This window comes from Pyxicephalus adspersus, chromosome 2, assembly GCF_032062135.1.
Source record: "Pyxicephalus adspersus chromosome 2, UCB_Pads_2.0, whole genome shotgun sequence".
Lineage (NCBI taxonomy): Eukaryota > Metazoa > Chordata > Amphibia > Anura > Pyxicephalidae > Pyxicephalus > Pyxicephalus adspersus.
The window spans coordinates 59,032,399-59,058,074 of record NC_092859.1 but is presented as its reverse complement, the minus strand read 5'-3'; the positions used below and the strand labels follow the sequence as shown (position 1 = coordinate 59,058,074).

The following is a 25,676-nucleotide window of genomic DNA, read 5'->3' as shown; positions in this document are numbered from 1 at the left end:
TATTTATATGCATTTATTTGTATTTTGACATACACACACAAGTGAAATCACTAAATGTTTCTTGATACATGTATTAAAACATCTTTGGCAACAATCCTTTTTTCAAATATTTGATTTCTATCAGGCCAAACTACAATAAAATTTTAATTAGATCACAAATGCTTGGTGACAATTTTTTTAAATTCATACTATTGTCTGATGACATATTATGAAGTCTTAAATAGTATATTTACAGCTTGACCAAAATTAGTTTGCAGTGTTGCAAAGCAAACCAAAAATTTGAAAACAACAACAAATATAACAATGAATGAATTTTGTGTAGGAGTATAATGTAGCATTTACCCAAAGGATGAAGCATTTAAGATTCAAAATGAGCTGTAAATGGACTATAGATGCACACAGATCAGGGAGCAGATGTGTGCTAATTAATTGCTAAGACCTCACCATTGACAGACCCTCCTGAATCGCGCAGCTGCAAACTAATCGCTTTAATTGGCAGATTCACGACCCCTATAGCTCATTTCTCAAGGCAGGAATCTGACTGGCAAGTGAATGCGAGTGTACTAGCACTCCGCTCCGGCCCACGATAAAACACCTTGTATATCCACGTGTCGAGCTTCCGCGTATTTGCTTGTTAAATCAGGCCCTATGTATCTTTGTTTCACATTTTGTAATTGTTTCAACATTGTAAGCTGAATATAAAAATAATATATGTATATCTTCATCATGATTATAGATCCTCTCTCTTGAAGAAGCGGTTATCTCCGCAAATCGTGTAGGGAACACAGGTTGTACCCCTTTTATAGGGAGACCCTGTAAGGAGAGGTTAATCTTTGTAATTACGGTTTTAGCATGTTTTAAGTATTTCGTATGAAATCTGTTTTTATTGTTATTATGAATAAAGTTTTGTTATCTTTTAAAAATGTGTTTTTGATATTGGCCTTAAAAGTCCCCATAAAATAATTGGTGTTCTTCACCAGAGATTGTTCCTTCCAGAAAATGCTAGGTGAATCCAACCAAATTTTACTTGGGTAAATTTTTCTATTTTTAACTGGGTAAATGTCATTAATTAATTATTGATAAATATACCGACCCCTCCACCTTCCTTTACCTTTGCCCTTTTTTTACAGTTTGGGACTCTTTACTCAACTCTTTTTTTATATTCATATATTTACACAATATATTTTAATTTTTTTCCAATTTCATCTAATAAAATCATAGATTGCAATTTTCCAGCAATATGCTATGTTGCTTTGGATCTATCCATAATTTTAACTATTATGGACCCAGTTAAATTATCCATTGCGTACAATGCCTTTTGTCTTTTCATTTGTATTACCTAGTTTAGTCCACAATTTATTTTGCATGTCATTGGTCCCTAACTTGTTTTTGTGGGCTCTTTCTATGTCTATGTTTTGGGGCAGCACAGATTTTTAAATTAAATAAACCATATAGAAAATGTAGTTGAATACCACCAAAATATATTTAAAAATAGTGTAAACTGAAGGGGAAGAGGTTAGGTTTGACCTTTTGATATTCAAGTGGGTTTTTTTTTTTTCTTTCACATGGTTGGCTATTCTTTCCAATATAAGCTAAAAAATAGACACTGAACACAGTAAGTTGTTACTAGAAACAATAAAACCATTTTTTTACACTTTGGTGGATAAATATGTGTTTCCTTATTGGGTTTCAACAGTATCAAAAGTTTTCTTTGGGAAAATAACTACTGGCGAGATTGAAGTTTACAGCCAACAGGGTATTGTGAATGATGAGGTGAGCTCTAGTGAAAATGAGCATGTGTGAACTTACCAGTATCATTGGAAAAAAACTTTCCTAACAGAAAACTTAACATAAAACTGTCTTTGGCCAACAATAATTGTTGTTTAATAAAATAAAGATTGTGATCTATTCGTGAGAAACCAATGAATTTTGTCTTTCTTGTTAACAATCTTTGCTTTAGAAAACACTGTATCCAGCCACATGAATTAGTTGTGTCATTCACAGTTTGTAGGTGCACAAATACATTACAATAAATAGCAGGTGATCCTTCATACTTTGATTTCCTATATTGTTCAAAAAAACTTCTATACACTGTCTGTTGATGCAACATTGGCATGGTGGTGAGAATGAAGCCAGGCACCAGGATAACTTCAATCAGCATGCATAAAGAGTGACTGCCCAATTTCCGAAGTAAATGACAAATAGGCAGATTTTAGTTTAAAACGTGGATAATAAAGATTTTGTTTTTTGTGCTGTGTGTTTATTTGTAGAGCTGATAAAACTCTTTGTATGTACCCCTGCACTCCTTTGTAATTGTAAGAGGACAGATATCTGAGGGCCCCATATTCGCAGCAGCCCTTGCATTGCCCTTGCCACTTTGGCTCTTGTCACTGTCAATTCATGTTAATTTTATAAATTTAGTATTATGTCATTACATAATACTATACGGTAATTTTAGTGGCATTTTTATTACTGTTTTGAATATTAGCAGTGACAGACACATTTTCTGCTGTTTTCCTGTTTTATGTTTGGATTGGTTTATATTTGAGTATTTACAATATATAATATACTGTCCACTTGCTTGGTAATTTTTTTTTAATTATTATTATATCCTATAAAAATATATATGATAACACATAAGGTGGTTTAGATTTTGTTAGGAAGGTTTAGCAGTAACTAAAAGACCCTGTCTTGTCAGGTCAATTTTAAAATGGCACTCAGCCCAAGTAGTTACAGGTCTCTCATGTCATCACCTGCAACATAAAAAAAAGGAAATTCTTTATTTTACACATTTAATGTGTTTCTGTAGTGATTTACTTCTTCCTACCTGCACTTTATTGAAAAGCAGTCTGTCCCATATGCTGTTATTTCGAATGACCCCTCTTCTCACTTCAGCTTCTTTTCTTCGAGATGCAAATTCAAGAATCCATCGTTTAATAGGTGTATCTGCTTGACTAAAGATCTAGCACAGAGAGAAAGGAAAGACAATTTTAGACATAAGCACACACAATAACTCAAAGCAGATGTTATGATTTAAATTGTTCATGCAAACATTATTTTTAATAAATCTATAATTATTTGGTAAAAAGACTGATAACCTTTACTGAAATACATAGACAAAATGCCTATTCAGCAAAAGATGATTAGAAGAGGTGACATAATTTTAAATTTTATAAAAAATATTGTAAATACACACAGAAGGCTAAACATTATACTTGTTTTTTTTTTTTTTGTAATGTAAAATAACAATATATACATAAACATTAACAGGTAAAATAACAAATCCAGCATCATTTACCCCAGAAGTCCCCAACCCACAGGGTGTGGACCGATGCCAGTCCGTGGCTGGTGGGTTATGTGTATGTAAAACTTACACTGCTATTCTCAGCAGCTCCACCACCTGTCAGCACACCAGCTCTCTTACACTGCCCTGCTATTCTCAGCTAGTGTGCTGACAGGAGGCAGAGCTGCTGAGAATAGCAGAGTAGTGTAAGCTCTACACATACCAAGTATTGGGGACCACTGTATAAGGTCATAATGTATTGAACAATTAAGCCTTTTGGATTGAAGTAAATGCTTGATAGCTCAGATTGGGGACCTAGACAGGTTTTATTAGTCTAGGTTCAGATATTTCTATGTATCTTGTCTTTGAAAACAAAGCTTTGTAAAGTTGTATTGACATGCTGACTTATTGTGACATCTGTTTCTTCTCTGGGTTGTGGCAAATTTTTATTTTATGTTACCCAGCCTGCTGTCAGAAAGGTTGGTGAACACTGATTTACCCACTTCAAAAACTTGTAAATGGACAGTAAAAGAAGAAGCAGCACAGTGATGAAATGAACTCATGCTGCTTTCTTTTCCTGTTAACTGCACACAATCTCTAGTCCCGCTGTTCAGGAACTAAAAGAGGCATATAACAGGTTAAGCATTTACACTACGTGAATTGCCAAAGGAAATACCTTAAATGCTTTATTAATATTTACGGTGTTGAATTAATTTTTATATGATTTTAAAATGTTTTTAGCCTTGCACTGCCCCTGGTCTTTATGACAGACCTGAAATGTTATGTGAATGAATCCATTAACTGAGTTGTGTGTTCATTAAAAAGCAAATGTGATTTTAAATACTGCTAGTAGATGAATCAAACTTGTCTTTATATTAGCTCCTTCCATTCTATAGGCTTATCCTTGAGGACAGGGTAGCGGTAGAAGTCAACCAAGATGCATTGTGTTTTACATTGCTGTAAGTAGAAATTGATAATGTGTCCATTACAGGGTAAAGCAAGTATTTTGCTGCATATTGCTTGTCCATTTAGCACAGAAGGAAAAAAGCTAGTGGTAAGAGAAAAGTAGCAGCAAAGAAAAAATGTATATTGATTACTATTACTATTTTCTCAAAAAAGTTTTACAGTTCCCATTTCACAAATTGATGCATCTTTACATAAGCTGTTATATTCTCAATGGATCTCAAACCAAGATTCGTAACAAAAAAGTATGCATCACTTGCTACATGTACTGTAATGGCAGTCAAATAATACAAAATAATATTTTTTTCAAGCAAGGGAAAAATGATAACCTTTCAGAAAGCCTAAAAGCTACCAGTTCATGTATGCATAAATAAATGTCACCTCAAGCCTCCAAGGTCTATAATAATATTTATGCTATGAATGTGACTGCTGTGTACTGAAAGAAGGCCTGAAATTATTTGTTTGCAAATGGTTAGAAGAATGGTAAAAGACTTAGCATGCAAATATTGCAAAGGGGTTTTAGCGTTTGTATTGAGGATCAGGAAGAAATTCTTTACATCTTTCCTGTTTGCTTCTGTTTTGGTTATTTGGTTAACCAAACCATGTAAGAATGTATCCTACATCTTAGTAGATTGACTATACAGACATACTAATGTAAATGAATGGCAATTATTTAATTATTTTATACTTGACTAAGTGGAAATCAATATAGTGAATTAGTATTGAATTAAAGGAAAAGTATGCGGTAATGCAAATATTGTTCAAATCTAGGAGTATGCCGTTTCTAATATATAAGAAAAACCAATGCCTACATGTATACTCACCTTATCATACATTCTGTTTAATAATCTTGGAACAACTGGGAAGATTGTTGGTCGCAAAATCTTCATGTCATCAGATAGAAGACGAATATCTCCTTGAAAGAACCCAATGCGACCACCATGGCAGTATACCACAGACTGTAAAGGTGATAAAAAAATATAAATATGAATATTCTAAAATGACTGAATGAATGACGTTAAAACTAAGTAATTAGGGTCAAATGCGTAGTCACAAAATTTACCATGGTGAGTGAGAATGTAGGCAGATGTGTAGCTGCATTTACTGATTAATATTAATATTATTATTAATAATAATAATATTAAACATGATTTTTATAGCGCCAGCATATTGCGCAGTGCTGTACATTAAATAGGGATGAGAAACAATCTGCTATCACAGATATATATATATATATATATATATATATATAATTTGTCAAGCATTTCAGGTTTTATTAAGATTCTTTTGTACTTACTTCACATATTTTGGGTATTATTACCGCAGAACTGCCCTCGTATTTACCCCACCTATTTAGGCAGATGCCTTTTTTAAGCTATTACCACTAAACAGTTCTGCAAGTTCTGAAAGGTGTTGTATGATATATGAATAATTAATCTTCTTTAACCCCAAAATGTTACTTAAAATGAAAAACCTCTGAGAATCACTGCTGTGAACCACATGACATTTAGGATTTGAAGTAATTTTATTTGGGATCTCACAAATGTGTGTGTGTATTTCTGTTTTCATTAATTCTCAGTTGTCATAATTCTCATATAATTATAAAGAAAAGTTAGCTCTATACTAAACATCAACTTCTTTAATGCATCAGTGTTAGTTTTAAAAGTCACTTCTAATGAATGGTTTTACCAGTGATTTTTATTGTTTGATTTCAGATGTTATTTTGATTTTTGTTTTACTAATCATCTCAGATTATCACATTTTGCACAGCTTGATTCTTGGTGAGAGCGTCACTACTTTCACCAACACAAAGACCTTACCTGCACCATTCTCTCAAACATGTGTGCTAAAGGCAAATAGGAAATGTGTACATCCTCAGATGTTGGGGACCACTGACTCTGGAAAGAAAAAAAAACACAGGCAGCCCAACAAGGCCAAGTCAGATCAGGCAAGTGGCTTACCTGTATTACTCTCTCAAACATGTGAGCCAGAGGCAAGAAGGAGATGAGCACATCGTCCTGTTTCGGAAATATCACTTTCTGCAGGTGAAGGGCGTGGGAGACAGAAAAGGAGAGAAACACTGACAGGAAGACAACGAGAAAGTGATAAAACAATAAAGAAGAAAAATGGTGCAAAAAGGGGGAAGGTTTCTCATAAGAAAGAGGTAGGTAGAAGAGAGCACCATACAGAGCAGTGTTAGGTCACAAGGTCAATGAGGCTATAGTATGTTAGCAGGAGTAGTATACATAAGGGCAACAAACATACAAAACGCCATAGAATGATTCTCGCTGGAACACACAGCTTTGCTGCTGATGTACTGTTGTCAAGTTGAGAGAGGCGCGGAATTATTATTTAAAAACATCATTGTAGTACTGGCCTAATAACCAAATATGTAGTATGCCACTATACCTATTACTAAAATATTGTAATAATGTATTGTATTTATTTTTTGTAAGTTCAGTTTTACACAGTTCTGCTACAGAGCACAAGCAGGAAGAAGATGTTTTTCTCTGCTACAAATTGGTAACATTTGCAGGGCTTATCCCATCCCTAGAGTGTGAAAGGCTAGTAAAAAGAAGCAGCATGTTTCTAGATAGCACTTCAGTACAACTCACTGTCATAAAAACTCTTTGTCTTTACTAACTCTCTCTTACTATCACTACCAGCCTAAGCTGTGCTGTAAAGGGGATCGCTGATACCAGATCAAATCCAGGTATCCACACTGCCTTCATTAAAAGAATGAAGAAATTGGTGTATTAATTTGTGTTATTTATATCTGCCTGGAGTTCATACATTAATTGTTGTTAATCCCACCGTAATGCTTCTAATGCTTACCTGTACCCAGACTATAAACAATAAAAATATGTAGAAATGTAAATATAAGGAATTTCTACTTTTTCCTCCTTTCTGTACTCCTCTATAAAATCCTATTTTATGCACTCTTACTGGTTATCTAGCATCTAACAAAACTCAGCAATTTAGAGAGCAGTTAGTTGGTTCATTAAGTCTATGGCATGATGACATAGTGGATTTAGGCATAAAAACAGATTTTACATATATTCCAAATATTGGTTATGCCATTGATATTGTAATAGTTTTACGAAAACAGATTTCAAAATGTCATTTATATTTAGGATTGGTGAAACAAAACAGTGAGGTTTAATTAGCACATTTAGTCCTTCTTCAGAGGAAGGTGAGACAAGAGAGTGCACATATTCCACTTAGCTGTTTAAGCGAAACATTGTCAGTTCAGGTAGGGCCAGCACTTCAGGTCCTATTTATTGTGTAAATATCCGCCTGGGTCTTTGTATTGCAGAAGTGTTGCTATTTGGTGCCTTAATTTGCAGTAGTGAGCTAGCTGACAGGTTCTTGTCAGTGTTTGTGGTCCAGGTAGATCTTGGTACCTCTAAATGTGGCTCAGAGAAAAGACCCCCCTTGGTGCTCAGAGTGAGCAATGCTTGTATGTGAATAGTCACTGATGGTAGCCGGGGTTAACTTGTGAAAAGGGAGTACATTCTATAGTAAAATCATTGCACTCCTCCTTACTATACTCCTTATAGTATATTAAATTCTAATTCCACTTTAATGTCTGATATTAGATGTCTTATATTTGTAAAGAAATGCTTTTAAACTATGTACACAATGAAGGAGTGCAATGATTTTACAGTATGAGTCACAGATAAAGAACATTATTTTGGATGTAGGACTAAGTAAAAGTTTACAAGCAAAGTATTTTCCAGGCCACAGAATTTAAATAAGGGACTGTTAATTGTCCATTTTCTTCAGAATTTATATGCTAAGTAGTCAATATGCTATAAATCCTAACTTAAAAATTGTGGGTTTTTTTCAAATTCTGCATTAGAATACACTTTGTTAATTATTGTTATTTTTGTCTGCAATTTGACAGCATAACCAGAAAAAATTAGCCAACTATTTTTAGTCAAAATATTATAGTTGTTCACTCAATATGTTGCTTTACCATAGTCAGTCCCATTGGTAAATTGTGAGCCCCTTGAGTGTATACTTCAAGATGATAACGCCAGGATTCATAGGGGCCAAATTGTGAACAAGTGATTCAGGGAGCATTACACATCATAGATTGGTCACCAGAGAGTCCACACCTTAAGACATGTGCTTGAGAAGACTTTATAAAGCAGTTCAACTTTCTCATCATCAGTACGAGAAAAATGAATGCAACTCTGGACGGAAAAAAATGTTGGGGCTTAAGTTTATCAAAATGATACCAAGACAAATGTGTGATGTACTCAAGGCTAAAGATGGGCCACAAAAATATTGGAGTGTGTGATTTTATTTTTTGGCTGGCAGTGTATATGCTATATCATAAATCTGCTATGATGGAAAGTAATGACACTTAGAAATCTGTTTGCAATAATATGTAAATGCTACATATATACTACACTATATATGTAAATAGGGGGGACAATTGTGAAGTACTTTGTAGCCTCATAATATTCTACACTTATAAGATGTATATGTCCTGTTACAACTACATTAGGATATTTTTATATATAGAAATGTGTGCATGGATAATTGTACTGATAATTGGAGTACTGATGTAGATGTTAACAACATATGTGAGACTGACAAATGTTTTTATTACAAAATTTAATTATTTTATGGTATGATGCTTGTTTAAATCTGCTTTTAAAGGGATTAATTTCTAGTACGGGTGCATTTATTATGTAGAGAATTCCACTGATTTAGATAGTAGTATTTTTGTTCTTACCCTTCATAACAATAGTAAATTTCATGGTTCCCCTTTAAAGAATGCTCACCCACACAGTCCAACCTTCTAAATTGCATTTCATTTTACCCCCTAAGAAGGATCATTCACAAAATATGGGCTCCTCTTCTATGCTATGGAAATCTTTCTACATAGGGATGTCTATGGCTTTATGAAGCTTTCTAGAGCCTCATAGCATTGGAGGCATTTCTGCTATCAAAGCATATATATATTAGGAACTGACCAGTAGCTGTAGAAGGTCCGCTGTACAAAACTACTACTTTTTAAAATTTCAAAATTAAATAAAAATTACATTGTTAAAACTTTTTAAAAACTATTACTTTTAAAATTTACCAAAACAGAATTATTCTTTAGTAGTCTGTTACAATTTACAATATGTGTGACTATACCTACTGTGCTTAATGTGAACTTAAGTGAGATCTGGTTTGATTTGATTTGATTTTATATGATTTAATATAGTTAGATAGTTAGATATGACCTTCAACAAATTATCTATCCCAGATCCACACAAAACATATTGGACACATATAATATATGTGTATATAATATAATTTTTTTCCAACCATAAGTTAAAGGCTTTCCCCAGTATGGTGCCTTAGCCTCCTTCCCAGGCTTATACTCACCCCATCACCAGCCAAATGCACTGTGCACTTAAATCATCATGAACCATCAAATCATATGTAGAGTTACTTCTCCATTAGTTCATGGAGTTAAAACTCCCCATTGGATTTTACATTGTATACATGGTTTTCTTTTTGTGTAAAGACATAGGGGTGTAGAAAACTGCTGTGCTTTGGACCTACAAGTACAGTAGGTATGGACTACAATATAGATATAAATCCAATAAACTAATTAAAATAATATATTAGATTAGTTACTGAATAGACATTCAGTCATAAATGTATATAATGATATATAATTTGATTTACCAGTTGAAATAATAAGTTTATTAATTCTATGGTTATTCTAGAAGAGTATAAATCCCCCAAAAAGTTCCATGTATTTGGCTATTCCCATGACTAAGTTGCTAAAAACATATGTTTAATAATACATTATATATATATATATATATATATATATATATATATATATATATATATATATATATACACACATATACAGTGCTGTCCTATAACTACAAAGGCCTCTAAACAAACATATAAATATTCAGTAAAATAATAATAGGGATACAATGTTCACCCAAAACATGTAAATGCTGGTATTCTATATTCCAGTGAGGTTTTTTAAAAAAAAGGCTTTACACATTTTGAAAGATGTATGTTATGTACATTTGTTGTATGGCCTTTATGTATTATTGGATTAGAACCCCCTTAAATTATTTTTTTGTGTACGCATTTTATTATGAACACTTTTGGAGAATGAATAACTTATTATTTTGTTATGCCACATGATTTTTTTCAGTACACTTGTGTAATAAAATTAATATTTCAGCTATTAGTGCTTTGTATTTATATTTTATTTGTTTTTGGTATACAAGGGCCAGGAGCCTGTGAGGGGAAGAAGCTAGGCATAAGGCCAACATAACTGGCAAGTGGGAAGGCAGAGCAGGCAAGATGGGGTTAAGCGTGGGGCGGGGAAGTCAAGGATAGTTCAAGAACAGGATTGGGGAAAGAGTGTGAATGGAGGTAGGGAGTAGAGTATATAGGAAGGACAAGGTAAAGGACAAGGTCTGAACAGGAGGGTGTGAATTTCTCACTCTCCCACCTTCTCTGTCAATTGGGATTTGGTGATTGGTTGGGTTTGTCTAGGTCCAATATGGGTTTGGCAGTTTGAGGTCCTTGAGGTTGGTGCATTGATAATGCGATGGAGTTGTTAGAGAACCATCTCTGGTATGGGGTCTCTTAAATATTGAGCTTTAACAAGTGTGTGGTAACTGGGCATAGGTATGGTCGGCGAGTTTTTGATATATTACCCAAGGCAGACGAAATGCGGCTGAGAACCAGTTAAATCAATAAGGGCACAGTTTTGTAATAAACGTCCATGGGACCATTTGGATCATATATAAAAGTTGTCTTAATTGGTGGAGTAGGGGAGTAGACGTTAGGGGTTTGCCTTTAAATTGTTTGCCTTTGAAAAAAACTCTGAACTTCCAAAGTCATGGTTTTGCTATGTTTGTTTATAGCCATATGTAGTTATAGCGGAACAATACATATATTTTTGACAATCTAATAAGGGTCCCAATAGACAATATAAACATCATAATAAAATCACAATTTTGCTTTTTAGTAATTATATTTGAAGCTTTTTGGAGCTCAAATACATAAGGTTTATCAGTAAACCAATATTTCTGTAGAGGAGTACTGCATATTGCAGCTGCATGTATTTTGTGTACAACACATAATACAAAGGAAACAATTATATTCACTGATGACCAAATTACTTTTCTCAGTGCAGCAGCAAGCAACTCTTGTGCCTAGGATAGCTAATTTATTAACTGTATCACATTCTGAATTATTCACCTCTGTTACTTTTAGAAATCCAGAGAAGTCTGCCACCACATTTCCATGAGTCAGCATGGCCCCTTTAGGATTGCCTACAAACAGAAGAAAGAGTATGTATTTTGAGTACATGTACCATGAATGTGTTTGCCTGTCCTTTTCTTAAAAGAAACATTGCCCATAGTGCTGCCAAAGGCCTTTAATGTAATTACATCCAAAAATTATCCTGTGTAATCTGCTATGATATTTTTAGGCCTAATTAAAATAGTAAAAATTAAAACCAAATACTACAAAGTGTAAATTATTAAAAGCCTACCCAAAATTGACATTGCACTTTTATAACATCCATGGGCTGAATTATCCATTTTTTGGATTTTTCAACACTTGGCTTTCAATTACATGCAAACTATTTTTAAAGCTATTTTTTTTTTAAACAAGGCTCCTACTTTGTACTTAGTGGTAGCATTTGACAGCTTAGGGTTGTGCACGGACATCTATATTGTAGGTGCCTGTTACCCAATCACTAGGTATCAATTTTCTTCATTAAAGTTAAAAACATAACCCCTTTTATCTCTATGGAGGTGTATTAGGAATCAGACCCACTGAATCAAATTTGAAAATAGAGAAACAAAGCAAGGGCTTTTTTTGGCATGCAAATAAAATTTACTTGAAGTACACATTTGTTAGCAACAAAGGTATAAACACTAAAGAAGTACAAAGTAAATCAGGTTTTGGCCAGCTTGGCACTATACAAATATCACTATTGTATCATTAACAAATTCAAGCGTGCTTCAAAGTACAATGGCTGTCGTCTTAGTAGTTCCTGAGGCATTTTATCTAAGTAGCCTTCTTCAGGGGTAGTAACAACATGCAATAAAGACTAGGTTGCACAATAAAATATTACCAGTCAGAATAGGCTCAAAAGTCACCCTAAATTAGCTATAAACAAAAATTAGTCAAGACTATTTACAAAGTGTATATATAGGTATAAGGATGAAGTAAGAAATGGAGTAAATGGTAAAATCCATGTTTGTTAAAGTAATAATAATCCTATTTCTTGTGTATACATTGTGTATACATAGTTGTGGTAAAGACATGTAGGTTAAAGAAAATTGGATACAAATGATAACTAGATTTATGTTAGTAAAGTATAATAAAAAGATCAATTGAATAAAACCCATAACTGTATAAAACTATACAGGCAGACTCTGGGCCTGATTTAATAAAGCTCTTCAAGGCTGGAGAAGATACATTTTCATCAGTGAACTTAGGAGATATAGCAAAGCTGGAATGGATCTGGTCCAGGATTGAAAACAATAGCTAAAAAATAGCAAATGACTTAAGAAATCCATTCCAGGCTTGCTGGATCATACAAGTTCACAAATGAAAGCGGATCCTTTCCACTCTTGGAGAGTTCTAATAATCAGGCCACCCATGTCAAAACTGTGCTGGATTGGTAGCCACTTACCTGTAGTACCACTGGTGAAACATACAATAGACAGATCTTCTGGCTTTGGAGGCTGTAAATGTGGATACAAATATAGATTAAATCAGCTCAACATATAGCCAGAAGACATACTGTAAATAAATAAATGTACATGAATTGTTAATATATTTGCCAAAAGATTTTAAATTGTGTTAGGGACAATTATGTGATCTAGGCAGCCCTGCCAGAAAGCATGACCAGATGACTGACCTCACTTTTCTGTTTAAACAATATCTTTGGATCAGGTACTCCCTTTGTAAAATCTCCCATCTATAGCTCTTCTAGTAACAAAACTAAAACATTATATTTCCCTTCATGTTATGTTCTGATGACAACAGGCACTGGGCAATAAGATACAATAACTTAACAGAACCACAGACAGGAAAAAATAACAGGATAGGGATAGTCTGATTGAAGTACAACTCTTATGGTATATGTTCAGAATGTTTCAGCGGCTTTAAGAGTCCCTTTTATCAGGGCTAAAGAACAATGGGTTAGACTTTGGACGGAAAAGTTGCTTCTATTGTATAATACATAAAATGCTGGGATGACATTTTTTAAGTTCAGTAGATAGAAATGATGCTGAGTTTTAGCTAGAATGTATGCACATTGTAAAATGTATATTACTCAAACAACATTCCTGTCTAGACTCTAACCTATTTTACCTTAAGCATGGTAAGGGGGTCTTTAAAGCCCCCAAAACATGTTGGCTGTTTTTATGGAATATTACTAAAGCTGTTTTCTAGACACATGAGAAGTGGCATTTTTAAATCCAATGCTTTCCTTTTAATTCATTAAGGCTGTTTTGCAGTCCTTTTAGGACTACAGACATGCCAACACATCCACAGAGATCATGAAAGTATTAACTAACACAAGATTGTTCAGTAGTCAAGTTCTTTTCTGTAATGTAGGCAATAAAAATACACAAAAGTTCTAGTCTTTCTCTAATTAACAAAACTAGAAAAAAAAAATTCTAAATTGTCTAGATCGGCTTTTCTTAACCTAGAGTCAATTTAATGTTATTTCTGAAAAGTATTTTGTTGTATAAAGCAGGTGGGTGGAGGGGGTATAAAAAATCTGTCCTGGATATTAAATATGACAAATAAGCCACCCTATTAAACCTCTAATTTAACACTTTCGACAGCCTATTAACCAAGCCAATATATTATGAGGGTAGGTATATTATTGGTTCCCAGTGACCTAAAAGTATTTCCAGGGTTCCTCTAGGCTAAAAATGTTAATAAAAGTCAGTCTAGAAAAAATGTAAAACTTTCTTAAAATACTTTGTTGATGTGTAAAAAAATAAAGCACATTGTACCTTTTTTACATTACAAATAGAAGTGCTAATCCATAACTTACAAATGGCGGTCTTCTGTTTTGCTTCCCACATTCCTAAAAAGAAAAAGATAACAGGAAACATTTATATTTATTGCAGAGAGATTGTTGGGTAAACAGACCAATTTTAGTTTTGCCATGACTTTTCAGCTGCCCACCAAAAAAATTAACAGCATTAAGATATTAAAATACTAATTTATTTTGTGACTCTTTAAAAACAAAACAAATACAAAAAACTTGCATCAGTACATATCCAATATTGCACAATACATCACATATACAGTGGTAAAAATATCTATTTTCAATGGATTGCGTTTTATCATCCTTGACGCGTTTCACACGAAGGCTTCCTCAGATGGACACAACTTATCAATTGTATCAATATTGTGTATATATTCAAAAGCAAAAAGATAAACAAAAACATAACATAATGTTATTATATCTCCATAAGTTTGGCTTTTAATGAAACCACAAAGACAGACAATGCACCTATTTGTTATGCTAACAAATTGCAAAACCCAACTATTTTCTCCAAAACAATCAAGTATGTTTTTTCCAACAGCGACAAGTGTTTACTTAAAAACGCTATTTGTTACAGATGTGCATGCTGTGACCCCTTTTTAGAATCATTTGGTGTCACTTATGAGTATTTTCCACCACAGTGCAAAAGGTGACAGAAATCAAGGTTTAACCTGTGGTATTGCAGCTTGCATTTAATTCAAGATGACACAATTTACCCCCTATGAAGGATACAATTAAAACAATTCAGATAACTCCATATAAGAAATGTATATGTTTCTCCATCTATTAGCACAAATTCTCCATGAAATAGAATATACTATACCTTCCATCTATTTTTTTAACATTCAATACCACCATTAATATCCAAATTAAACTAATCCTTCAGCCATATTTATATCTCAAATTATATATCCAAATTCCATTGCCAGAATGATAAAGACTTACCTCAGTGATTTATTATATTTCTGACAAGGTCACAGCTTCCTCACAACTCCCAGTTTGCTCTCCCTTTATCTAGACAGTCTAGGCGTCCAACGTGGTGTGCACCTGCGCTGTCTTGATGGATGTTTCTGGGTGAAAACCCAGAAACACATGGGACACCATACTCTCTTGTATATGGTTTAGATGCATCGTATAAAAACTCCCAGAGTTTTTGGGAATTTGATCCCCCAGAGATATCACCGGGTGACTAAACACAAACAGACTAAACTACTTTAGTAAATTACCTAAAAAAATAAATAAAGCCTGTTTATCCAGGACAGATGGCTCTTCCTAATATCCACAACAGGTACACCACCCCCTAGCCAGATTGCTGGCTGTTTAACAGTCAGAAGAAATATACATTTTTACATGATGACCTTTTTCTCTAATCATAAAAACCACTTTTTTTTTTTTTTTTTATAAACTTCTTTTTTATATAAAAGTGTTGCACCCATAACTGATTGATACTCTCTCTTTTGATACTGCTGCCCTCTTTCATACCCTAAAGCACTTCTTTTATATTTGAGTGAGGTATTAAGTGAGGTCAGCTTTATGTGCTAGCACTATGCAAACTATTATTTTATCAATGCTATGGCAGCATGTCCCCCCACCCACATTTGCTTAATTCATGAGGGATGCCTGCTAATGTATCATTATTAGTGTTTTGCCCTGGCAAAAGTCAACCCCAAATTGGGACTTTGTAGTCATGGATCCACTGGGGTAAACAGAATTTTGAAGTATTCCTGAATAAATAACATTTTTGACTGTCCACCCTTCTTCAAATCTTCAACTTTGACATAATTATATGCATGCAGGAACATGGAAGAATAATGAATAACAGACAGGCAGATTTATAGAGCACTGTCTTCTGTAAGAACCTGTACATTCTTACATCCTGCTGTATCTGGCAGGAAGACTTGTTAACATGTTTGTCACCTTTCTCCACTTTTCTTTATCATGTCAGTGCCCAAATACATAGGAGAATTGGGAGATAGATCGATGGCAGATAGAGTAAAAGTGCATATGGAACTGTTCTTCTGTATGCATGAATGCATCAGCTGTACACAAAGGCCCCCACGAAATAAACTACAGGGAAGCGCCACAAAAAAGTGCACCATGCTAAGCTTTTCTCAAACACTCTTCATTGTCTGCTTAATCACATCTGACAACATATGATCTGAATAGAAAAATACAGTTTTTTTTATGCAAGAACAACATAGTTTAACCAAAATGTGAGAAGGAAAAAAAAAGGACAGCATTGTTTTACTTACTTAAGAGTCCTGACTTATTGGTCCACCTATACTAAACTGTAAATCTCTATATGCAGTAAACAGTAAAACCATGGGCATGCTTGCTGTGCTGCAGCATAAAAAAGAGAAAAAAGAATTAAAGCCAGCTTACCTCCAATTCACACATGGACTGAATGTGTACAGAACATTTTCTGCCTCTTTCTACTAACTCTGAATCCACAGGGTCCATAAGAACAACAGACTTTAGTCCTGGGGTCTCTCTTCTTTCAACATGTACTAAGAGAAGTCTGGCTTTTTCTGGTTTGTCGCATATTACTGTGGAAATGTCAGCTACCAAAACAAATTTTGTTACATGTTCAATTTTCTCCATAATTTAAAATATATATATATATTTACAATATATGTATGACTTTGACTATAAGGCAAGCCCTTCCGATAGTGTCACTCAGTATGGTCCATATCCATAATACCACTTTATCGATACCACTGGGCATGTTAAACCTTTGTATATAGATTACCTCTTCCACACATAGAACAGGGGTCCTCCTCTGCAGCATTCTGACGGGGGGTAGACTTTTCTACACTGGATGTAGCTGCTTTCCAAAAAACAAATATGGGAGACAGTGCCAGTAAAAGCATCCCCAACGTGTTCCTAAATAAATGAACAGGCACAGCTACAGAGCCAGCCAATTTTTGATCACTTAAGCTTTGACCCAGTCCAGGGAAGATCTGTCATGTGTGAACTCATGATGCCAAAAACAAAACCTTTGCTGCTGCTCCATTCTTTATCATCCCACCCACCTGCTCTAAGCCCACTGTCTACTGTCCACCTGCTCCAGCCTTTAGCCCTAACCCCTTACCCATAAAAAGTGACCACTGTGTTTTCTCTGGTGTAAGAAAGTCTAAAATGCACCTTGCTCCAGATTTGGTTCCTTATTCACACTGTTTCACACTGGCCCATGATAGCTGTGCAACCTGCTCAACTTCTGGAGACATAGGGCTAGTATAGATTTGTACATACACAATACACAATTAGGAGAGAGAAGGCCAGGGTGAAAATAAGCTGACTGATCAATTTCACTACTCCTATATACAAACCCATACTAGCCCCATGTCTCCAGATGTTGAGCAACCTACAGAATATTGTTAATATGCAAACAACCTAAAATACCCACCATACACATTCTTACACCACCCACAATATGCATCCATATCCAGTCTGCCCAAATATCCACACCCCCACCCCCATACTGTCCACAATATTCATCCATACACTGGTTTATGCTCATACCCATACATCCTCTTATACTGCTCACAGTGCATAAATACAATGTGCACAGTGTATACAGTGACCAGGCACACGTTTTATTCATTCAACATCCTTTAAGCTATTGACAGTGTTAGATGCAATAACTATTGTTTTAATATTACCTGTCTTGGTTTCCAATGTAAATTTTTCAGGATTTTAGTAAAAAAATGTATTCTGTCAAAAACATTTTCTATGTTTTGCCATTAAGAAAGGTTGTGGGGGGTTGACGATCCTTGTTTTGATGCGTTTGGATTGTTTGCTTCTGGTTGAGATCAAAGACTTTAAAGCTAAAGTTGGGCTTTAAAGCTGAATTTGAAGTTATCAGCCTCAACACAGATGACCAAAGAGAGGGGGAAGAAAAGACAGCACTATTTAGCTGTGCTTTAGTGCAAAAACTATTGTGATAGTAGAAGAAAGCAAAGCACTAGATGAGATGAATCAGTTACAGGGTAGGTAGGAATCCTATATGTGAAAGTAAACGTGCAGCAGAAAAAGAAAAAGCACCTTCCCCTGCAAGACAGGACCAGGCTGTAAAGCAAAGATTTGTAAATCTCAGAAATGGATAGAAAGAAATACAAACCCTTTACAAAGTTCTTTACAAAGTATATACAGTGGTCCTTGGAAGTTTGTGAATTCTTTAAAATTTTCTGTATTTTTTTATGTAAGTGACCTAAAACATCATTTGTTTTTCAAACAGTTTCAAAGTAAGTTACAAGAAGATGAAAAAACCTAGTAAAACAAAATGATCCAATAACATCTGCTTTTGGCAAAAGTGAGTGAATCTTTAAGATTTAGATGAATTTGGAGATTAAATCTGAGTCTGGTTGTTTTCAATCAATTGGATGACAATCAGGTGTGAGTCAGAGGTCCTGTTTTATTTTAAGAACATGATTCAGCAAAGATTGATCATTGTAACATACACAATACACATGCTTACCTGTGTTAATAATATAACGAATTGCGCCATGGCCAAGAGTGTCGTACAGTGGAACCACCACCATAGAGTATGTGTAGCAGGCAAGTTCAGAGATGATCCACTGCAACAACAGGATATATCCAAGTTATCCTGGCCACATTATGATATATTTATAAATTACTGATATCATGCACCAGGCTGCCTATTACCTCTGGGCGGTTTTGGGCAAAAACCCCAATGAACTGATCAGTTGAAGCTCTGCATCCCTGATGTAGTAATCCTGATCCTAACCATTCTGCTCTGTTTGACACCTGCCAAAAATTTAGAAAAAGGCACAGTCAACATGGCTAAAAAAAAAGCCTGAATTAACATATTTATATGTTTAAAGAATGTTTAGAGTAATATATGATTGTAGACTGAAACTGAACAAATACAAAATTAGTTTGACAGGAACATACAGCCATAAAAGTTTCAGAAAAATGTTAAAAAATAAAGTAAGAGACATACACAACCAAACAGTGGTGAAGCACAGTTTTTTTTTTACTGGGTTTATATCCAAGTTAAATTTTCATATTTTCTTTCCAGCTTTGTGTAAATTTACTATACAATACAAGATAAATGTTCTAATGAGCAACTGACAGCTATCTTCTTCTATCTAAGATTTTTGGCAACATCTTTTTTCACTTAAACTTACAGATCTGCTATATCTGCTATAATCATACTCCATCTATGTCATCTGTGTGAATCTGTGACAAATTCTGCATTGATCCTACAGCCACTGAAATGTATTTATTTATTTTTTTTTAAATGTTAGCTTTGTATTTTTACTTCTGTGTTTCTTGTATAACATAACCAGGCAAGACAATGTACTACATGTTCTAGGTTTGTGAACTATGTATTTTTATGACCTTGTTATATATGAAGTAAATATATAATAATAAATTCATAGCTTGACTTAAAACTATTGAGCCTCAAAACCTCTTTCTTTGCTTTCTCCTTGCTCTCCATGCACTCCATGTTTTTTCTGTAATTTGTATTGAGTTGGCCTATTACTGTCAGCTCTGTACACTGTGTAGATGTTTGGCAATATCAGTCAGATTTTCTACATTCCCATGTTGAAAACAAGCTACACTGGTCAGGTTACTGGTCTTCTCAGAAGAGTTTCATAGATAAGTCATTTGCCCTGAAATATACATTTGGGGCTTCTTTTACTATTCTGGTGTGCACACTAGATCTATCTGTCTTGTTATATGGAAAATAAAGTACACACTCCTACTATCCTAATGCTTTTTGTATCAGGGCACAATAAAAAAAAATAATCTGGTCCTTAGCAGGTTCTAAAATTACACTGGGGAAAAATTTTGAGAACCACATTTTTGGTCAGAGGTTGTGCGCTGCTCTACGTAATGAATAAGCAAAATTTATTTTTCTACTTACACATGTATTTTCATTCTTTTAGCTCATGTCTGCGTCTGCTGTTTCTCGTTGTAAGTGCCTACACAACAATTCTGATTTTTTTTTGATCGAGATAAGACTTGGGCCTCTAATAAGGTGTGCAAACAGTGTGTCGAGGGTTTATGGATGTGGACAAAGGGACGTGTGATAAGATGCCATTTGGTATACCTATGGTTTGGCGAGAGCCAGGAGATCATTTCAGTGACTGTTACTTTTGTATAGTGAAAACTTCAGGATATAACAAGGAAAACAAATGTAACAGAGTATCCTGGTCTACCATCAACTATACACCCAGTGGCTCATTCAGATGAAATCCCAGTGCTGGTTTTCGTTACACTACCCTCTCTTGAAGAACATGGTGATGAACTAGGTGACAACAATGATGAAGAGTTTGAAATTGAAGAGGACTCTGTTTGTAAGGGATTTGATCAGCATGAGCTGAGTTATTTGGCACGTGATTTGGGACTATCGAAGAAGGCTTCAGAACTCCTAGCATCAAGACTGTGTGATAAAAAACTTACTTGAAAAAATAACGAAGGTATCATACTTTCGAACCAGAGAAATTGCATTTCTGCAGTACTTTAGAACTGACAGTGGCTTTGTGTAATGCCATAACATACCTGTTTTAATGGAGCAATTGAGAGTTCCAATCTTTAACTCAACTTAATGGCGACTATTCATTGATAGCTCGAAGAGGAGTTTAAAGTGTGTCCCCCTTCACAATGACAATATTTTCGGTCAGTCCCAATTGGCCATTCAGTTTCTCTTTGTGAAGAATATGAAGACATAAAAAGTCATTGAGTTTTTGCAATATCACCAACACAATTGGGTCATCTGTGTTGATCCTAAAATGGTATGCTTCCTTCTTGGTCAGCAACAGGGATACACCAAGTATCCCTGTTATCTGTGCATGTAGGACAGCAGAGCTCCTGGGAGGCACTAGGTGGAAAGGAATTGGCCTCCAAGATCTGCCCTAAAACCAGGTGACCCAAATATTCTACATGAGCCACTTGTTGATAGAAAGAATATTATATTCCCGCTTCTGCACAGAAAACTAAGTCTGATGAAGCAGTTCGTTAAAGCTTTGCTAACTGAAGGAGACAGTTTCAAGTACTTCATTTTAGCATTTCCTAGCCTGTCATTGGAAAAAATAAAGGCAGGTGTGTTTGATGGTCTACAGATTCGGCAGCTCAACATTTCATCAGTGCAATGTAAGAAGTCGAAAAGAACACCTGGTTATCATTCAAAGCCATTGTCAAAGACTTTCTTGAAAACACGTGAGCAAATAATTACACAGAAAGGTGCATTTTCTGCATAGCCATCTTTCTAACTTCCCGGAAAACCCTGGTGCAGTCAGTGATGGGCAAGGTGAATGATTTCACCAAGATTTGAAGGTCGTGGAAGGATGGTATCAGGGTAGATGGGATGTACATATGATGGCTGACTATTGTTAGAGCATCCCACGGGATTGTCCTAACACTCAACACTCAAGGAAAAGCTATAAGCGTAAATTTTTACCTTAACTGCTTACCCGATTCATTTTCAAATATTTTACTGAAAAAAAATGTCATAGAGTAACAAAAAAAATCCTTTGTATGAACGAAAGAAATTTAATAAAACAGTACATTTAAGTTATTATTTCAATATTTTTTCATTGTATGTAAAATTTGAATGTTTTTTGACAAAAATGGAGGGTTCCCGGTATCGTAAAAATTGGATGTGATAGCAAAAAACTGGGGTCATTTCTGGATTCACGACCCAAATATTAGTAAAAAAACAAGTGTAAGATCTAACTCAACAAAAAATGTGTTCCCCAGTTTTATTTAAATCTAACTCTAGTTGTAAAATACCACACAACAGATTGCACTGTTTCATTACACATTTACAAAACTGGAACCAAAATGAATGAACCATGTGTGGAAAACTAAGTACACCTCATGATTCAAAAACTTAAAGACCCACTTGCAGCAGCAACTTAAATATAAACATAATCATTTTCTGTATGACTTTATTAACCCCTCATATCCAGGGCTGTGGAGTCGGTAGATAAATCCTTCGACTCCGACTCTCTGACTCCTCATTTTCTGGTACCCCCGACTCTGACTCTCCATCTCTGACTACTCTGTATTTACAGGGTTTTTCATTTTATCTTCACACTTTTGCATTTAAACTTCACACTTTTGCAAACAAACTTCACAAAAAAATTTAGATCCTCTAATTATTCATAAATCAATACATTTCTTATAAAATTAAATATAACACATTTTTACCATAAACGTTTTTCTCAAAAAAACATTATTAAAAATATATGAGAATAACTTGATGATTTGTCAGTTATTAGGTTTTTTACTTTATATATTTAAAAAAAAAATATCTTTATTTCAGGTATTTATACTAAGTTTTAAGATAACAATAATATTCATCTTTTTATCTTCAAAGTTATTAGCTTTATATTTACCCTTATGGCCAGAGAATTAAGTAATGCAAAACGTCAGAGTGGTAGACAATTATCTAAATGGAAGTGATGCCTCCCAGATAGCAATGGTTTTGGGTTGTAATCGTGCAACCATAACCAAAATTATTAGGACCTATGAATCTTCGGGTAGAGTGAAAAATTACCAAGAGGAGGTCTGAAAAATTCAAAGTTGGATGAAGCCCATAAGGAGGAGTTACGCAAGTTAATGTCTGAAGAGGCGGAATGGCGGAATAAGCCTCAGGGAAATGAAGGATCAACTTTTTGCCAAATTCGGAATTAATGTATCTATTTCAACAAAAGATAGATGCATTGATAAATTCCAATAGGCATTAAAAACAAACTTCATTAATTCCTGCAAGGTGCAGTGATTGCCACTCTCTTTATGAAAGGCTTAGCTATGCTAACAAAATTCTTGATCTCATTGCTAAGCAAGATGGAAAGGACATCTACTTTCTTGATGAAGTAGGTTTTCAAATCTCAATGAGAACCAAAAGGAAAAGATCTCCTGTTGAGCAAAGGGCAGTTCATGTTGTGGCTGGAGTGGGTTCCAGAAATTATTCAATTTGTTGTGTGAGGAATAAAAATGGGACCTTCCACTTTAGGTCACAAGCACGAGCATTTAAATCAAGAAGCATTCCTCAATATTATTGATGAGGTTTTGAATGTTTTTAGTGGAAAGAATGTTCAGCATGCCATAATAATTATAAATAATGTCCCCTTTCATAAAACTAGCCAGGTAAAGAGCTTGGTTGAAAGTAAGGGACACCAACTCTTATTTTTACCACCATACTTTGCATTTCTTAATCCTGTTAAGAACTTATTCTCTAAATGGAAAGAAGTAGTAAGAAGAAATAGGCTAATAAATTTGGGTGATTTATTAGAAAGCATCAATATTGTATTTTTAACAATAAGCGAGCAGGATTGCTCAAATTATTATACAAAAATGTTTAGCTTTTTGCCTAAATACCTAAGAGGAGAAAGCATTAATGATTATTAAATCTTTTAATAATTATTACATATTTTTATTTACCGCCATAGGGGGGCCAGGGTGACCCCTCTGCCCTGCGTGCCCACCCCACATCCGCAAAGTTCAATGTACCCCTTCCTGTATTCCCAGGGCCCAAAAATCGGTGCCTACCGCATTTAGGTGGACCCAGTCCTACCAAAGAAACTGCCAAGTGTCTTCTTCCAGCTCACAGTGTCTAAAAACCAATCCTACATTCCTCATAAAGAAGGGGCCAGCTTCCTGATTAACCTTTTTTTCTGGCCTTAATTACCCAATTCACAGATCTAGCCAGCCTCCAGAAAGTACAGACCACCATATCCGACCATATTATAAGAATACCTGGGTAAGTGGTACTCAACCATAGAAAATCCCACTTAATGCCCTTAATTAATTCTCAAGATGGCCTTCTCACTAGATCTTTGACCCCAACATGCAGCACTACAGCTCCCTTGAAAGTAGGCCCCATAACCGGCAGATGCAGCCGCATCTGTAAAAAGCTCCATGTCAATGCTCGTAACTGTCCTTCCCTGCCATACTGACCTTCCGTTGAATTTTTCCAGAAATGCTTTCCAAATCTTTAAATCCTCCCTCAACTCTCGCCCCAACCATTCATAATGCTCTGGTGAGTGCACCCCCACCGTTGCCCTAGCCAATGTACTCGAGAATATCCTGGCCATCAAAATTATACGACATGCAAAGTTGAGCTTCCCCAAGAGATACAACAATTGCTTCAGGTGCATTTTTTTTTTGCAGTCACATGCCCAAGCAATCACCATCACTAGGTCAGTCAACTTATCTGACAGGAAACTACATTCCATTCGAACAGTGTCAATCTGTATCCCCAGAAAGGACGAAACAGACATGGGTCCCACAGTCTTGTTCTTCGCCAGTGGAATTCCAAAGTAATCCGCAATGTACTGCATAGTCCCTAACAACACCCCACAGACCTTTGATTGCGGCGGACCAGTGCAGAGGAAGTCATCCAAATAGTGAATGACTAAGGTCACCCCTGCCAGATCCCACACAACCCACTCCACAAAAGTACTAAAGGTCTCAAACAGTGAGCAGGAGATGGCACAACCCATGGGCAGGCACCGGTCAACAAACTAAGCTCCTTCCCAACGCATGCCCAGCAAATGCATACCGTCCGGTTGAACCAGCAACAGGCGAAACGCCGATTCAACGTCCACCTTTGCCAACAGGAAACCCTGCCCATAACGCTGCAACCATCTCACCTCGCAATAAAAAGAGGCGTTTTGGACTGAACACAAATCAGGATCAATGGCCTCCAACCATTCACGGACCCAGGTGGGTACGAGAGATGGTGAATGAGGCGAAACCTTTTAGGTTCGTTCTTAGGAACCAGTCCCAAAGATGACACCACTACGTCTGTCAGGGGCGGGGTCTGACACAACCTACATCTCACAATCTCAGGATTCTCTCGAGCTGATCACAGATTCCTAGCTGCCGGTGGAACCCGCACTAACGAGCAAGGGATCCTGAAACCCTCCCGCAGACCTGTTTCCAAAACCCCCGCCGCCACCCTATCTGGATACCTATTCAATAAAGGCAGCATCCTTCCTAGGTTCAGCGGTGTCCTCTCTTTTTCCACTATTGTCACCAATGCGGGCCCTTGACTGGCAGAAGCACCTGGAGACGCTATGAGATCCCCCACAGGAGGAGCATTTGAGCCTGAAACGGCACAGTGATCCAAACAGGTAAGCTCTCTCATTGAATAGCCAGCATAAGCCCCGCCTTTTAATGGCCAACGAACTCAGGGTAAGCGCTCGGCCAGCCCCCCCATGAAAGGTCTGAGTCACCACTTGACTAGGATTCATCAGCTTCATCCACAAGCTGATGTCCTGATGGTCCCATCCTTTGGAAGGGCGCACTGCCTTGCGCTGATTAAATTGTTCGTTGTAGCGCAGCCAAGCCATACCCCCATAATACCTGTAAGCTTCCCCAATGGCA

The 25,676-nt window shown here is 35.7% G+C and overlaps 1 protein-coding gene across 9 annotated transcripts in view; it reads right to left on the bottom strand.

Annotated features, from left to right (window-relative positions):
- Window positions 1–25,676, bottom strand: part of ACSL6 (acyl-CoA synthetase long chain family member 6) — a 243,000-nt gene that overhangs the window by 68,847 nt on the left and 148,477 nt on the right. For 8 of the 9 annotated variants that reach the window (XM_072400824.1, XM_072400828.1, XM_072400826.1 and 5 more), the window contains 9 exons: window positions 18,978–19,079; window positions 18,790–18,889; window positions 16,695–16,873; window positions 14,316–14,348; window positions 12,939–12,990; window positions 11,492–11,565; window positions 6,067–6,144; window positions 5,071–5,205; window positions 2,828–2,962 (listed from right to left, as the gene is read on the bottom strand). In XM_072400824.1, the coding sequence (XP_072256925.1) occupies window positions 2,828–2,962; window positions 5,071–5,205; window positions 6,067–6,144; window positions 11,492–11,565; window positions 12,939–12,990; window positions 14,316–14,348; window positions 16,695–16,873; window positions 18,790–18,889; window positions 18,978–19,079 (888 nt within the window). Of the gene's footprint in view, window positions 1–2,827; window positions 2,963–5,070; window positions 5,206–6,066; window positions 6,145–6,207; window positions 6,286–11,491; window positions 11,566–12,938; window positions 12,991–14,315; window positions 14,349–16,694; window positions 16,874–18,789; window positions 18,890–18,977; window positions 19,080–25,676 lie in introns of all 9 variants that reach the window. The other variant, XM_072400825.1, reaches the window with a different exon arrangement.